Source organism: Salmo salar, chromosome ssa15 (assembly GCF_905237065.1).
Source record: "Salmo salar chromosome ssa15, Ssal_v3.1, whole genome shotgun sequence".
Lineage (NCBI taxonomy): Eukaryota > Metazoa > Chordata > Actinopteri > Salmoniformes > Salmonidae > Salmo > Salmo salar.
In genome coordinates this window covers 2,367,275-2,384,953 of record NC_059456.1, presented here as the reverse complement: position 1 = coordinate 2,384,953, position 17,679 = coordinate 2,367,275, and the positions used below count along the sequence as shown (strand labels likewise).

At 42.9% G+C, this 17,679-nt stretch overlaps 2 protein-coding genes across 5 annotated transcripts in view; both read right to left on the bottom strand.

Annotated features, from left to right (window-relative positions):
• Positions 1–913: 913 nt before the first annotated feature.
• On the bottom strand, positions 914–12,854 carry LOC106570831 (beta-1,3-galactosyl-O-glycosyl-glycoprotein beta-1,6-N-acetylglucosaminyltransferase 4). 3 transcript variants are annotated; one of them, XM_014143387.2, is made up of 8 exons: positions 12,717–12,853; positions 11,987–12,059; positions 11,468–11,626; positions 5,392–5,614; positions 5,177–5,262; positions 4,820–4,985; positions 2,649–2,851; positions 914–2,291 (listed from the first exon to the last, which is right to left on the bottom strand). In XM_014143387.2, exons 4-8 carry the CDS (start codon positions 5,611–5,613, stop codon positions 1,688–1,690), a joined length of 1,281 nt encoding a protein of 426 aa, XP_013998862.1. In that variant the 5' UTR covers position 5,614; positions 11,468–11,626; positions 11,987–12,059; positions 12,717–12,853; the 3' UTR covers positions 914–1,687. The 3 variants fall into 3 exon arrangements, with proteins under 3 accessions (XP_013998862.1, XP_013998863.1, XP_013998861.1); XM_014143388.2 differs by having other exon boundaries at positions 11,468–11,536; XM_014143386.2 differs by lacking the exon at positions 11,468–11,626 and having other exon boundaries at positions 12,717–12,854.
• A 246-nt stretch (positions 12,855–13,100) lies between these two features.
• LOC106570830 (uncharacterized) overlaps positions 13,101–17,679 on the bottom strand; it is a 103,732-nt gene continuing 99,153 nt past the window's right edge. Inside the window, exons 21-22 of one of the 2 annotated variants that reach the window (XM_045695346.1) lie at positions 17,224–17,377; positions 13,101–14,455 (exon numbers count right to left, since the gene is read on the bottom strand). In XM_045695346.1, coding sequence (XP_045551302.1) covers positions 14,316–14,455; positions 17,224–17,377 — 294 coding nt within the window. In that variant the 3' untranslated portion in view covers positions 13,101–14,315. Of the gene's footprint in view, positions 14,456–17,223; positions 17,378–17,679 lie in introns of those variants that run through there. The other variant, XR_006759097.1, reaches the window with a different exon arrangement.

The following is a 17,679-nucleotide window of genomic DNA, read 5'->3' as shown; positions in this document are numbered from 1 at the left end:
CTTGGTAACAGCAGCAGGGCTGAGTTGTGTCATCTGTTTAACGTTGCAGGCTGGAGGGGAGACATTACTTTATTGGCTGCCAGTGGTAGGAGAGGCTCCCTCCTCTCCTCCTCCTCCTTCTCTCCCTATCCCCCTCCCTCCTTTCCCCCTTTCATCCCTCCCTCCCTCCTCTCCTCCTCCTTCTCTCCCTATCCCCCCTCCCTCCTTTCCCCCTTCCCTCCCTCCCTCCTCCTCCTCTCCCTATCCCCTCTCCCTCCTTTCCCCCTTTCATCCCTCCCTCCCTCCTCTCCTCCTCCTTCTCTCCCTATCCTCCCTCCCTCCCTCCCTCCCTCCCTCCCTCCCTCCCTCCCTCCCTCCCTCCCTCCCTCCCTCCCTCCCTCCTCTCCTCCTCCTTCTTCTCTCCCTATCCCCCCTCCCTCCTTTCCCCCTTCCATCCCTCCCTCCCTCCATCTCTCCCTCCCTCCATCTCTAACTGCACTCTGAGGACTGTGCCAGGAGTCAGAATGTAGACCAGACACTAGGCAGCCTGAGCTGTAGTGGCTGGTCTCCTCCCGCCCGGCCAATGCAGAGTTGATGTATATTAGTGCTGCAGAGTCCTCGGTCTTCGGAGCTCTGGGCTGTGGACTCGTCACAGAGGAGATTAAAACATCAGTTTGTATCAAGAAGTACAAGTACAACTGCAGCAGGTAGTGTGAGGGGAATACCAGCATATAACAGTGTGTCTACCCCAAAACACAACACTGAATTTACCTCAATACAGAACAAAGCCTAGTTATCACATTAAACTTCCTAAACTTCAGGTACTATATAGGTCTTAGTGTGTGCCTACTTATGGATAGACAGTGAGCTAGGGTAGGGAACAAGATACACTGACCAAGTAAAACCACTTCATGAATTATGCCTTAAGAAACTATTCAGAGTGATAGATTTATTAAGAAACAAATAATTTATACTTAGAGATATAAACCTTGTTGCATTACTGCTGTATCAAACTCCCTTCTCTACAAATATATACTATCATTTAGATGATAAATACTAAAACACTAATTCTTAATACTAAAATACAAAAAAAAAAGTGTTTCCATGAAAATGTATAAAAACCTGACATCCAGCTTTGATGTGCCGTTTTGTTACAGTTGAGTGTCTTTGGTATTGTTGGTTTGGTAAAGAGTATAACATTTTACCTACGTGAGAGCATCTTAGAGAATAACATAAATTACCGTCTATTCAATCTACATGCATTTCTCATTGGCTCTGGTATCAAGATGAGACATTCCATTAGGTGTTATTGCAACAGTAACAAGTTCTTTGCGATATCCGTGACAGAACTAGCAGTGTAGATATTTTGGCCATCGATCGTCTTGTTTCACTATCCTCTGAAACATCCATCTTGGACATCATTAAAGAACAGTTGGGCGAAGCCTTTTATTCGAACAGTTCAATTGAACTTCAACACTTCATTTTCAGTGGGGTTCAACTAGTTTGAACTCGTATTCAATAGACATAAAAAGTTATTTTTTTGTAAAAGAAGAAAATCCCGCCACTTCAGAATTAGTCTTATTCCTTACAGTTAGTTGATAGAGGAGCAAAGTACCTCATCTGCAGGCTGGGTAAATCGTCCATATAAACCAACAAATGAACCGATTCTCCCATCCCATCCCATTTCATTTACAGTTGTTTTTCCTTTTCATTGCCTACGTTTCTCTTCCAATTTCTCCTCCAAGCACTTGATAAGCACCGGGTCAACTTTGGGGTCAAACTTGTTAGCGAACCAGTGGCCATAGTTTAGCAACCATCGCAGCTCTGCAGCCCCATATATACAGACACTCCTCATGTGAGTCCCAGTGCAGGGAGGGTACAGAGACCCTTCCAGATAATTCCATTTCACCAGACGTGTCTTACTTTTCAAGTCTGTTACATCTGGGGCAGACCGGGAGATCTCTCCCGGTACACCGGGGATTCTCGTCAACGTCGCCCAGAAGTGTTCATCCGGAGAGTAAGTGTCAGCTGACCATTCCAGGAAGTCCCTCGCCACCCGGCTGGTTTCGACGTAACGGACAAAGTCACGGGACAAGACGAAGTAGGCGCTGCCGATGAACATCTCAATGTCGTGCGGCGGCGGCGTCTTGGCCTGTGTGGTTCGGACGGGTAAGCGGCGGTACTCGTAGGGCACATCCTTCAGCTGGTGCTGGAAACGGAAGCGCTGTTTCTTCAGCTCGCTGGGACGGGAGGTCTCCAGCATGTTGGCACCGTTCAGCGCCTGCAGCTCCGACACCAGCTCACCGTTCGACCTAATGATAATAATAATCATACATTTCATTTGTACAGTGCTTTTCAAGACTTTACAGATAAAGACTATACTGTGTACTACTGACCAGAGTAGGGTTGCCATTTCAGGAGTATATGACTATAAGTACGATTTTAAAAGACTACAGATAAGGACTAGAACTATAATCTGTCGATGTACTCTTGAGCAAGGCACTTAACCCTAATTGGCTCCAGAGGCGCCGTACTACTATGGCTGACCCTGTAAAACAACACATTTCACTACATCTATCCAGTGTATGTGACAATAAAACATTATTAAAACAATATTACTATGAGTAAGATAATCTGTAAAAGTGTGGGGAGGGGAGGGGGTGTTTTACCTGAGGGGGAAGTCCTGGCCGCAGAGGTTGATGACATACTTCCACTTGACCTCTGACCTTTCTAACAGGTCATTGAGGCAGTTGAGGTCGGCGTTAAGCCGTGTGATGTGGGCGTACTGCACTGACTCCAGCTTGGAGGCTAGGAAAAGGTTGGGGAAGCAGTGAGCCAAGTTCCTCATGGCTGCTATGAAGCTCTGAGAGGACTAGAAGGATAAGAAGACGCCTATCAATAATCCATATACAGTGGGGGAAAAAAGTATTTGATCCCCTGCTGATTTTGTACGTTTGCCCACTGACAAAGAAATGATCAGTCTATAATTTTAATGGTAGGTTTATTTGAACAGTGAGAGACAGAATAACAACAAAAAAATCCTGAAAAACGCATGTCAAAAATGTTATAAATTGATTTGCATTTTAATGAGGGAAATAAGTATCTGACTCCTCTGCAAAACATGACTTAGTACTTGGTGGCAAAACCCTTGTTGGCAATCACAGAGGTCAGACGTTTCTTGTAGTTGGCCACCAGGTTTGCACACATCTCAGGAGGGATTTTGTCCCACTCCTCTTTGCAGATCTTCTCCAAGTCATTAAGGTTTCGAGGCTGACGTTTGGCAACTCGAACCTTCAGCTCCGTCCACAGATTTTCTATGGGATTAAGGTCTGGAGACTGGCTAGGCCACTCCAGGACCTTAATGTGCTTCTTCTTGAGCCACTCCTTTGTTGCCTTGGCCGTGTGTTTTGGGTCATTGTCATGCTGGAATACCCATCCACGACCCATTTTCAATGCCCTGGCTGAGGGAAGGAGGTTCTCACCCAAGATTTGACGGTGCATGGCCCCGTCCATCGTCCCTTTGATGCGGTGAAGTTGTCCTGTCCCCTTAGCAGAAAAAACACCCCCAAAGCATAATGTTTCCACCTCCATGTTTGACGGTGGGGATGGTGTTCTTGGGGTCATAGGCAGCATTACTCCTCCTCCAAACACGGTGAGTTCAGTTGATGCCAAAGAGCTCCATTTTGGTCTCATCTGACCACAACACTTTCACCCAGTTGTCCTCTGAATCATTCAGATGTTCATTGGCAAATTTTAGACGGGCATGTATATGTGCTTTCTTGAGCAGGGGGACCTTGCGGGCGCTGCAGGATTTCAGTCCTTCACGGCGTAGTGTGTTACCAATTGTTTTCTTGGTGACTATGGTCCCAGCTGCCTTGAGATCATTCACAAGATCCTCCCGTGTAGTTCTGGGCTGATTCATCACCGTTCTCATGATCATTGCAACTCCACAAGGTGAGATCTTGCATGGAGCCCCAGCCCGAGGGAGATTGACAGTTCTTTTGTGTTTCTTCCATTTGCGAATAATCGCACCAACTGTTGTCACCTTCTCACCAAGCTGCTTGGCGATGGTCTTGTAGCCCATTCCAGCCTTGTGTAGGTCTACAATCTTGTCCCTGACATCCTTCGAGAGCTCTTTGGTCTTGGCCATGGTGGAGAGTTTGGAATCTGATTGATTGATTGCTTCTGTGGACAGGTGTCTTTTATACAGGTAACAAACTGAGATTAGGAGCACTCCCTATAAGAGTGTGCTCCTAATCTCAGCTCGTTTACCTGTATAAAAGACACCTGGGAGCCAGAAATCTTTCTGATTGAGAGGGGGTGAAATACTTATTTCCCTCATTAAAATGCAAATCCTTTTATAACATTTTTGACATGCGTTTTTCAGGATTTTTTTGTTGTTATTCTGTCTCTCACTGTTCAAATAAACCTACCATTAAAATTATAGACTGATCATTTCTTTGTCAGTGGGCAAACGTACAAAATCAGCAGGGGATCAAATACTTTTTTCCCTCACTGTAGGAGACAAAAATGTGTCTGCTGCTGTACCCAACTCTTCCCAATACACACAGATCACTAAAACCCCTCAAGTAGTCAGCACAAATCCCCTCCAATTTCCTCTACCTTCTCTAGGCTACCTGGCTGCCGGCCCTACCTTCTCTAGGCTACCTGGCTGCCGACCCTACCTTCTCTAGGCTACCTGGCTGCCGGCCCTACCTTCTCTAGGCTACCTGGCTGCCGGCCCTACCTTCTCTAGGCTACCTGGCTGCCGGCCCTACCTTCTCTAGGCTACCTGGCTGCCGGCCCTACCTTCTCTAGGCTACCTGGCTGCCGACCCTACCTTCTGGTCATAGTGAATGCAGTAGAGGTTGTGAGGGGCGTAGGTGGCCCTGAAGATCCTCTCGACCATGGCAGCGTTCTTATGCACCACCAGGGAGTACGCCAGCGGGAACCCCCGCTCCTCTTCCGACACTGGGATGACGTCATATCCTCTCGTCTCGATGTACCTGAGATTAGAAGATATGAGAGATGCAATAGTACTTTATAAATCACCAAAGGGGGAAATATAGAAAAACCATAGAAAAACACTTACAAAATACTCACAACATTAAAAACAGTCACAATAAATTCACAGTCAATATAAATACATAGAAAACAAAGGCAAGTTACAAAAGTACTGTACAGAAAGCACAAGTACCTCTGACAGTCTGAGGTTAAAGACACGAGGCGGTCATCCTCCAAGTCCACAATGACTTTACGTCTGATCTCCAATGACTTCCCTACCTTTGACACAAGGATCATAATGGAAAAATATATGACTTTACCATCTTATCCTTTATAGTTATTTTGAAATGTATAATTATTTTTTTTACATATTTAAAATGGTCAAATATATTAAATCTATCAATCTACCTCCACAGGGTCCAGTTGATAGATGGCGGTGCAGTTGATGTTGTACTGGTGGTTGTGGTTCTGTGAGGAGCGGTCTGTGATTCCATAGGGCTCGATGTAGAAGCTGTTCCTCAAAGTTACTTTGGCATAGAACAGCTTCAGCAGACACAGCAGCAGCAGGGCCAGGGACAACAGGAAGCACCTCTGTCTCAATTTATGGAACAGGGCACATCTTATTTTCATTCTGCAGAAGAAGAAGAAGAAACATGAACAGTGTCAATGAGCAAATGCACTGTAACAAACATAACACTATTATGTCACTATTAACATAAGTTTAATAAGAAAAGCATGTTATTAGGCTAACTACCCAATTTCAGCCTTTGCCCAACGCTTTCCAAAAAATATTATAAAATGCATTCAGGTGAGAAGTTGCGGGTGGGAATTTATCATGAATATATATTTTGGGGGTGGGTAAACATACTTACCAGAAGTCTACTGACATGCTCTGATAATAAAATAATGTACATTGCAAGCAAATACTGCTTAGCTCACAGTGGTAAGGCTGCTCGTTCCTGACATCTATTGCCACTTGCAATTGTGTAGGGAAGAAAAGTGCAATCATCACCTTGAAAATTAAGATTAGGGGCTCAATTCAATCCAACCCACATTGCAGTATTTACACAGTAGCTCTTTTCCCAATGGTCAAATTAAGTCACAGATTGGTACTGTATAAAAACCTAGAACTACTACCAGGGCGACCCCTCTCACAGGTAGGCTTTCACTTTTCAGAATTATAAACGTGTGGGAACGGGATGGATGTTGTAAATAAAGGATTTGGGGGGGAAATGATATCTGCCTCATGTGGGATTAAAACGCACAGCCACTGACCTATGCGCCAACTGTTAGCGAGTTAACATGACCACAGTCGTCATCGATTTCTTGTTACGACAGATGTAGCTAAGAATATAAATGTATAATCCTCAAAGCCTACATGTTTTTTTAAATTCTTCTTCGTAAAACCATAGATGTGTATGAAACGGTAAGCGAAAAACGTAGAATTTGGTCATATGCGGAAATGTGCCTTAGCCAGAAGGCACATTTTCTTATTTTTTTAATTTACAGATAGCCAGAGGGCATACTCCAACACTCAGACATAACTTACAGATAGCCAGGGGGCACACTCCAACACTCAAACATAATTTACAGATAGCCAGGGTCACACTCCAACATAATTTACAGATAGCCAGGGGGCACACTCCAACACTCAGACATAATTTACAGATAGCCAGGGGGCACACTCCAACACTCAGACATAACTTACAGATAGCCAGGGGGAACACTCCAACACTCAGGCATAATTTACAGATAGCCAGGGGGAACACTCCAACACTCAGACATAATTTACAGATAGCCAGGGTCACACTCCAACACTCAGACATAATTTACAGATAGCCAGGGGGAACACTCCAACACTCAGACATAATTTACAGATAGCCAGGGGGAACACTCCAACACTCAGACATAATATACAGATAGCCAGGGGAACACTCCAACACTCAGACATAACTTACAGATAGCCAGGGGGAACACTCCAACACTCAGACATAACTTACAGATAGCCAGGGGGAACACTCCAACACTCAGACATACAGTGCCTTGCGAAAGTATTCGGCCCCCTTGAACTTTTCGACCTTTTGCCACATTTCAGGCTTCAAACATAAAGATATAAAACTGTAATTTTTTGTGAAGAATCAACAACAAGTGGGACACAATCATGAAGTGGAACGAAATTTATTGGATATTTCAAACTTTTTTAACAAATAAAAAACTGAAAAATTGGGCGTGCAAAATTATTCAGCCCCTTTACTTTCAGTGCAGCAAACTCTCTCCAGAAGTTCAGTGAGGATCTCTGAATGATCCAATGTTGACCTAAATGACTAATGATGATAAATAGAATCCACCTGTGTGTAATCAAGTCTCCGTATAAATGCACCTGCTCTGTGATAGTCTCAGAGGTCCGTTTAAAGCGCAGAGAGCATCATGAAGAACAAGGAACACACCAGGCAGGTCCGAGATACTGTTGTGGAGAAGTTTAAAGCCGGATTTGGATACAAAAAGATTTCCCAAGCTTTAAACATCCCAAGGAGCACTGTGCAAGCGATAATATTGAAATGGAAGGAGTATCAGACCACTGCAAATCTACGAAGACCCGGCCGTCCCTCTAAACTTTCAGCTCATACAAGGAGAAGACTGATCAGAGATGCAGCCAAGAGGCCCATGATCACTCTGGATGAACTGCAGAGATCTACAACTGAGGTGGGAGACTCTGTCCATAGGACAACAATCAGTCGTATACTGCACAAATCTGGCCTTTATGGAAGAGTGGCAAGAAGAAAGCCATTTCTTAAAGATATCCATAAAAAGTGTTGTTTAAAGTTTGCCACTAGCCACCTGGGAGACACACCAAACATGTGGAAGAAGGTGCTCTGGTCAGATGAAACCAAAATCGAACTTTTTGGCAACAATGCAAAACGTTATGTTTGGCGTAAAAGCAACACAGCTCATCACCCTGAACACACCACATCCCCACTGTCAAACATGGTGGTGGCAGCATCATGGTTTGGGCCTGCTTTTCTTCAGCAGGGGCAGGGAAGATGGTTAAAATTGATGGGAAGATGGATGGAGCCAAATACAGGACCATTCTGGAAGAAAACCTGATGGAGTCTGCAAAAGACCTGAGACTGGGACGGAGATTTGTCTTCCAACAAGACAATGATCCAAAACATAAAGCAAAATCTACAATGGAATGGTTCACAAATAAACATATCCAGGTGTTAGAATGGCAAAGTCCAGACCTGAATCCAATCGAGAATCTGTGGAAAGAACTGAAAACTGCTGTTCACAAACGCTCTCCATCCAACCTCACTGAGCTCGAGCTGTTTTGCAAGGAGGAATGGGCAAAAATGTCAGTCTCTCGATGTGCAAAACTGATAGAGACATACCCCAAGCGACTTACAGCTGTAATCGCAGCAAAAGATGGCGCTACAAAGTATTAACTTAAGGGGGCTGAATAATTTTGCACGGGCATTTTTTCAGTTTTTTATTTGTTAAAAAAGTTTGAAATATCCAATAAATTTCGTTCCACTTCATGATTGTGTCCCACTTGTTGTTGATTCTTCTCAAAAAATTACAGTTTTATATCTTTATGTTTGAAGCCTGAAATGTGGCAAAAGCTCGAAAAGTTCAAGGGGGCCGAATACTTTCGCAAGGCACTGTAACTTACAGATAGCCAGGGGGCATACCCCAACACTCAGACATAATATACAGATAGCCAGGGTCACACTCCAACACTCAGACATAACTTACAAACAAAGCATGTGTGTTTACTGAGTCCATCAGAACATAGGTAGTAGGGATGACCAGGGGTATTCTCTTAATAAGTGCGTGAATTTGACAATTTTCCTGTCTTTCTATAAGCATTCAAAATGCAATGAGCACTTCTGGGTGTCAGGGAAAATGTATTGAGTAAAAAGTACACTATTTTCTTTAGGAATGAAGTGAAGTAAAAGTTATCCCAAATATAAATAGTAAACTACAGAAACCCAAAAAACGACTATTAAATTATTATTATTTTTTACTTAAGTACTTTACACCACTGTCTAGAAGGGAGTGTATTTCACACCAAACCACTACCTTGAGATGAGGTAGGGGTACCTTCTCAAGGTGCCTCTACATTTCGATTTCAACGGTAGAGTTGAAGCGCTAGGCCAGGGGTTCCCAAACTGTTTTGTCCTACGACCCCATTTTGATATCTGACAATTCTGGCGAACACAACCATGTGGGGGAAAAAAAAGCATGTTTACTTTTTTTTAATTGGAGCTATGACAGTCAATTGCAAAACATTCTAACAATATTTCTGATTGTATTCTCAACTCACCATCATATACGTTTCATGTAGGGCTCCGAGAGTCAATTGAAAATCTTATTTCATCACCACTAATGAGATGGGGACTTGATGGATGTTGCGACGGAGCTTCACAAAGTCAGGGGGTGTGGTCGACAGTGAGAACCACATCTCTCCCGTCACATCCAACCTGGATCGATATGTTTTTAATGCAGACAGCACTGCATCAGCGTCCCGGTCGGAGAGAGATGGCACAGTATTCTCTTTTGAGTCAGGAACCGAATTTCCTCCATAGTGACCCGTGAACGCATGGTCTGAAGCATTTGGCCACGTGACAGCTCGACCAGCTGTTCGATTTCACTTACCGGGATGTCAACTGAGCCATGATCACAGTGAAACGGATTTCGCTGATTCGGTCACTCATCTGTAGAATTGTTTTGTATTTTCCCCTGCATGCTTGCGTTCAGTTTCACAAAATATGTCTGTTGCATTGGCAAGGAGACATTTTATTTTCATTACACAGAAAGTCAACAAAGTCTTTTTTTTTTACATCCATTGTGAATGACCACAGTTCCTCTCTCAATTCAAAACATATTTAAACCCTTCACCTCGATAACCACCGAGCCAAGTGAAATAAAACAGTCATGCTCTGATATCTCCATATAGTTTTTTTGCTTTGTAGTTTACAATCGAAGTTACCTGCTGCATATCTCCGGGTTCTGCGCTCAGCTCTTTTGCCGCTAGTTGCTCTCGGTGAATCCATTATAGCTCAGTGGGTATATCATACAATGTGTCCATATATATATGACAGAGGGCCTGCCTGCAGTCCTATGATTGATGGTGCCTCATCTGTGCAAAAGCCCACCATTCGATCCCATGAATATTTTCGTCAATATAACATCGGAGCACACTGAACATCCCCTGTACCGTTTCATGCTCGGTAATCGTGAGGCAGAACAATATGTCCTCATGAATAGCATCCCCAGACAAGTAGCGAACTAAAGTCAATGCATGGGCATCTCGACCCTCACAGCTAACGTCCATTTGGAGAGCATAAGGTGGGTTGTTTTTGAGGCATTCAGGCATGCTAGCTATAGCATACATTCTTAGTTTCACAGTGTTATCTGACAAAGGTATTGATGTGAATTGCTGTGCCTCTGCCTGCCCACACATTGTTTTTAACATAACAATCGTGGCCAGTAATATTAAGTCTCTGCATTAGTGTGTGGTTTCATACTGTAGCGGCTTAGCCATTCACTGTAGGAATGATTCAAGTTGAATGGGCAAGTGTGGCCTTTCCCAGGATCTAAGGGTGTTCTGTAGTTGAATTTTAACTTTTACATTTGACAAATTTTCATTTAGATTTTTAAGGTTAATCTCATTACAATGATTTTGAGAGACAGACAATATAATATTTTATTTTGTATTTATTTTTTACCAGGATTTTGGAAATTCTCCCGCTACCCCATTTTCATATCAGCTGACCCCACATGGGGCCGCAACCCCTAGTTTGAGAACTGCTGCGATACATGCAACAAGAGCTAGATTTACTACTCAAAGACCAAAATGTATCAGTTTTGCAATGAACTGTCAAAATGAAGACCAGAATTGACGCGTTTCACTATAACTAAGCCTAAAACATCTGGTTTTCAATAAAATAAAAATGTAAATCATGAAAGTTACTCTTTTAAGAGGCAATATGTAACTAATTGGGCGACCTACCAAATTCACGTAGAAATATGAGTTATAGATCTGTCATCGAAAGCAAGTCTAAGAAGCGGTAGATCAATTCTATTTAGCATCTATACTTTCGGTTTTGTACATCAGCTTCAAACAGCTGAAAATACAATATTTTTGGTTATTGAAATATATATTTCACAGCGGTTTAGATGGTGCAATGATTCTCTATACTATTGTCACGCCCTGACCTTAGAGAGCTGTGTTATTTCTCTATTTGGTTAGGTCAGGGTGTGGGGTGGGCATTCTATGTCATGTATTTCTTTGTTTTGGCCGAGTATGGTTCCTAATCAGAGGCAGCTGTCTATCGTTGTCTCTGATTGGGAATCATACTTAGGCAGCCTTTTTCCCACCTGTGTTTGTGGGTAGTTGTTTTCTGTTTTGTACCTGACGGAATTGTTGGCTTTTTGTTTTTGTTAGTGTGTTTTCTTTGTTTAATAAATCATGAGCACTTACCACGCTGCGCTTTGGTCCACTTCTTCCGACGAACGCCGTTACAACTATACTTATTTTCTATGTTACAAACTGAAATTAGGCAAACTATTAGAATTTTAGCAACCAGGAAATGCTGGAGAGATTTCTACACAGTGCATCTTTAAGCGCATAGTTTTCATTCTGTAGAGAGGGGGCAACATGACATAAATGACTATTAGCTGTGTGATAACATACAGGCATTATGGTCTCTCTCTCTCTACAGTAATATGATCTATAATAGCAGTGTGATAACATGCATGCATTAAGACATATTCATACGGGGGTATCGTGTTCATGTAACAGTTCTGTGCCATGCCACACGCTACAACGCGCGCATGTGCAGACACACACTCGTGGAAAAAGGTCCTTTAATGTACCGTACTGTCATGGAACAAGATATACTGTGTTCCTAAACTGTGGGGTGGAGTCTGACAGTCCAATATTTAAATAAACACAGCGGGGAAATAGACCAATATTCATATCAAAACTAAAGGTACATACCTTGCACGCTAAAGACGTCTTTGAGTTTCTACTACGTGCCATCAAAAAGTTTTCCAAAGTCTCACTAGACAGCCTACAGAGAGAAAAGTGTTTTACGCTACACAATACACTCAAAAGTTAGTCATAAAAAAGTAATTGAATTACATTATAAGTTAAAACACACAGCAGTAACATGCATCTTTAATTATAAGTTAAAACACACAGCAGTAAGATGTATCTTTAATTATAAGTTAAAACACACAGCAGTAAAATGTATCTTCAATTATAATCTAGTAATACAGATATTAATATATATTGTCATTACAGGGACGTAGTCTCATAAACCTATAATTCAGTAAGCTAAAAGCACTCTCATGACATACTTGACTAACCTACACAGCTCTACTAGTAATCAATGTTTTATCACTTTTGGAGTCAAATTAAACATTCATGCCAGGCAAAACGTAATGTCGGACAAAAATATCTATTAATGTGCTGCTAAAGCAAAACAAGAAGAGGAAAAAGTCAGAATAACCTGGAAATGAGGGTGGTTCAAAATGATCCCCACTCCTCACCGAAAAACTTTGTCCACCCAAAAATATTATACATCTTTTGGTATATAAAGACTTTAAGCATCTGCCGTAGAGATCTTAGTTTGCTCCAGGTAAAAAAAAAAATCTGTCAATCACGGGCTATTACTATAAAGCACAACAAATACTTACAAAGGCAGAGGACACAGAAAAATACTTACCACATTTGTGAAGGAACTTGATTCGGAAAATTCAGCACAGTCATGAGTCCTGTCTGTCTCCCTCTCTCTCCGGACCTCTGGTGCTCAATGGCTTGGAGGGGAGGTGTGGCAGAGTGAGAGTGAGAAAGAGAGAGAGGGGGGGAAGACACACACACACACACTGCAGGCAGTCACGGAGACACGAGCGAAAGTCAAGTTCTCCGCCCACTGCTGGCACTGACTCATAGCAGAGTGACACACACACACACCGGCCGAACTATGGAAAATTACATTAAGTTTTATGTTTCACATATTTCTTAGATGCTTCAAACTGAGGCAGACCAGACACCACTCATAAATAATAAGCAAATGGACACATTCAACAATTTTCTTATTCAATAATTACTTAATTTTCTTTATTAAACACTTTAGAATTTTTTTTTTACTGTCAATTAACAATAACATAATATCCAATTATGGTTTACTTAAGAAAATAAAACTTGCTGTAATTGTGGACGTCTAAATCAGGTCCAATAATAATGGAATTACAAAGAGCCTGTTCCACATTTGGATCAACTTTAGTTTACACAAAAACAATAACCAATTAGGCTTCACAATAACCAATTAGGCTTCACAATAATCAATTAGTTTTCACAATAACCAATTAGGCTTCACAATAACCAATTAGGCTTCACAATAACCAATTAGGCTTCACAATAACCAATTAGGCTGTACAATAACCAATTAGGCTTCACAATAACCAATTAGGCTGTACAATAACCAATTAGGCTTCACAATAACCAATTAGGCTGTACAATAACCAATTAGTCTGCACAATAACCAATTAGGCTTCACAACAACAACACTTGGGAGAAAAACGCAACCGTGAGAAGAACAAATTAACCTATAAAGGTGACGTCATAGAACTACTTTGATAGGCTTGAATATCAATAAATCATAACATTGATAAGTGTTCAAATAACAGTCATTTTTAAAACATTACATTATAACATTAGTGTAACATAAGAGTTATTATAAACTGGGTAGTTCGAGCCCTGAATGCTGATTGGCTGACAGCCGTGGTATATCAGACCGTATACCACGGGTATGACAAAACATTTACTTTTACTGCTCTAATTACGTTGTTAACCAGTTTATAATAGCAATAAGGCACCTCGGGGGTTTGTGGTATATGGCCAATATACCATGGCTAAGGGGTGTGTCCAGGCACTCTTCATTGCGTTGTGCTTAAGAACAACCCTTAGCCTCAGTATATTGGCCATATAACACACCCCCTCGTGCCTTATTGCTTAATTATAACATCAGTAGCCCTAGAGTGTCCAGTTCTCTTTGTGGGATAAAGAGTTCATTCTAAAAACACCCACTTGTACGTCTTGAATAATAACATTGATAACAGTGAATCATACATTAATATGAGTCCTCAGTGTCTCCATGGGGAATAAAGAGTTTAAAACAGCCAGTTGTCATTGTGTGTGTCAGTCTGAGTGATAATGTCCCAGTAGAGTTTCATTACAACATTGATAACAGTGTTAAGTAACGCTGATACAGTAACAAGGAAATATAACATGAATAACATTGTCTTCATTCTCTCCGTTCAGTTTAAAACAGCCAGTCGTCAGTGTGTGTCTGTGTAAGACTGTCCCAGTAGCGGTCCATTATATGATGGGGCACAAACTCCTCATCACCAATTAATCTGATCGACTTGATTTGCATTATATTTCTGAGTACTGCCGATGACTCTGTAGAGAGTGAGACAAAAACAGAATTCATTCAAAACTCATGTTTATTCTCTATCGGCAACTCTGAAGTGAGAGTTAGCCAATGAACCATTCCCAACCGTAAAATTCACACACTGTAATGTTCATTTACATATTTCTCCTACTCCCATAGTGTGTGTGTGTGTGTTTTTGCATCCCATCACTAGGTTGTGTGTGTGTTTCTGCATCCCATCACTAGGTTGTGTGTGTGTGTTTCTGCATCCCATCACTAGGTTGTGTGTGTGTGTGTTTCTGCATCCCATCACTAGGTTGTGTGTGTGTGTGTTTCTGCATCCCATCACTAGGTTGTGTGTGTGTGTGTTTCTGCATCCCATCACTAGGTTGTGTGTGGGTGTTTCTGCATCCCATCACTAGGTTGTGTGTGTGTGTTTCTGCATCCCATCACTAGGTTGTGTGTGTGTGTTTCTTCAGCAGGTGCACTATAGCCTAGGCCTAAAGTCTAGACCTATTAATGATTGAAAGATAGAAGACATGATTCAGCGGTCACACTCTCTATCTGTTGAACTGCTCTCTCCCTCCCCCCCTCTCTCTCCATCCCTCTTTCCCCCCTCTCTCTCTCGCTCTCTCCCTCCTCCATCTCTCTCCATCTCTCTCTATCCCTCTCCCCCTCTCTCCCTTCCCCCCCTCTCACTCTCCATCCTTTATCTCGCTCTGCCTCTCTCTCCCCATCTCTCTCTCCCCATCCCTCTCCCCCCTCCCTCCCCCCTCACTTTCTATCTCACTCTCTCCCTCCCTCCCCCCCCTCTCCATACCTCTTTCCCCCTCTCTCCCTCCCCCCCACCCCCTTCTCTCTCTCTCTCCATCCCTTATCTCTCTCTGCCTCTCTCTCTCCCTTCCTTTCCTCTCACTTCCTCTCACTCTCTCAGATGTAAACAACAATGATAGTTAACATCAGCCAATAAGAGTTAGGCAGGTAGAGACACTAGGCAGCCTGTCACATAGGAGGCTGTATAGGAGAATCAACCTGTCACATAGCAGGCTGTATAGGAGAACCATCCTGCCACATAGCAGGCTGTATAGGAGAACCAACCTGTCACATAGCAGGCTGTGTAGGAGAATCAACCTGTCACATAGCAGGCTGTTTAAGAGAACCAACCTGCCACATAGCAGGCTGTATAGGAGAATCAACCTGCCACATAGCAGGCTGTATAGGAGAATCAACCTGTCACATAGCAGGCTGTATAGGAGAATCAACCTGTCACATAGTAGGCTGTATAGGAGAATCAACCTGTCACATAGGAGGCTGTATAGGAGAACCAACCTGTCACATAGCAGGCTGTTTAAGAGAATCAACCTGTCATATATCAGGCTGTTTAGGAGAATCAACCTGTCACATAGCAAGCTGTTTAGGAGAATCAGGCTGTGTAGGAGAATCAGGCTGTATAGGAGAATCAACCTGCCACATAGCAGGCTGTATAGGAGAATCAACCTGTCACATAGCAGGCTGTATAGGAGAATCAACCTGTCACATAGCAGGCTGTTTAGGAGAATCAACCTGTCACATAGCAGGCTGTATAGGAGAATCAACCTGTCACATAGCAGGCTGTATAGGAGAATCAACCTGTCACATAAATCAGGCTGTATAGGAGAATCAACCTGTCACATAGCAGGCTGTTTAGGAGAATCAACCTGTCACATAGCAGGCTGTTTAGGAGAATCAACATGCCACATAGCAGGATGTTTAGGAGAATCAACCTGTCACATATCAGGCTGTATAGGAGAATCATCCTGTCACATAGCAGGCTGTTTAAGAGAATCAACCTGCCACATAGCAGGCTGTGTAGGAGAATCAACCTGCCACATAGCAGGCTGTGTAGGAGAATCAACCTGCCACATAGCAGGCTGTATAGGAGAATCAACCTGCCACATAGCAGGCTGTATAGGAGAATCAACCTGCCACATTGCAGTCTGTATAAGAGAATCAACCTGCCACATAGCAGGCTGTATAGGAGAATCAACCTGCCACATAGCAGGCTGTATAGGAGAATAAACCTGCCACATAGCAGGCTGTATAAGAGAATCAACCTGCCACATAGCAGGCTGTATAGGAGAATCAACCTGTCACATAGCAGGCTGTGTAGGAGAATCAACCTGTCACATATCAGGCTGTATAGGAGAATCAACCTGTCACATAGCAGGCTGTTTAAGAGAATCAACCTGCCACATAGCAGGATGTTTAGGAGAATCAACCTGTCACATAGCAGGCTGTATAGGAGAATCAACCTGTCACATAGCAGGCTGTATAGGAGAATCAACCTGCCACATAGCAGGCTGTATAGGAGAATCAACCTGCCACATAGCAGGCTGTATAGGAGAATCAACGTACCACATAGCAGGCTGTATAGGAGAATCAACCTGTCACATAGCAGGCTGTATAGGAGAATCAACCTGTCACATAGCAGGCTGTATAGGAGAATCAACCTGGCACATAGCAGGCTGTTTAAGAGAATCAACCTGTCACATAGCAGGATGTTTAGGAGAATCAACCTGTCACATAGCAGGCTGTATAGGAGAATCAACCTGCCACATAGCAGGCTGTATAGGAGAATCAACCTGCCACATAGCAGGCTGTATAGGAGAATCAACCTGCCACATAGCAGGCTGTATAGGAGAATCAACCTGCCACATAGCAGGCTGTATAGGAGAATCAACCTGTCACATAGCAGGCTGTATAGGAGAATCAACCTGTCACATAGTAGGCTGTATAGGAGAATCACCAACTGACGGACCTGAGAGAGGTGCCCCTGCAGAGGGGACGTCCTGAGGCTGAGCAGAGGAGCCATCACTTTGTGTGGATTCGGCAGGCTTCTGTGATGCTGCTGGGGCTGTCACGTCCACTACGCCCAGTAAGTAACCAGACAGAGACCTGTCTCTGTACGTCACCTGGCAAAACAACGACAAGGGTTTCCAAACCATTTCAAGAATCGGATACTCTGTAATGCTTTTTAGGAGATTTTTGTTCCTTTTCTAATCTTGTATTGTGTGTGTTATGTGAGTGTGTGTGTGTATGTGTGTACATGCGGGTGAGCGCCAACACAAATGCAGTACGGGCTCCCACCATATTTAATGTGGCATATAGCCAGGCCACTGTGACCATGGCACACTGACAAGACAACAGAGTGACACAATCAATCTACAACTGATGGAGGCAACAACAATGGGTTAATGTTTTATAGATGTAAACC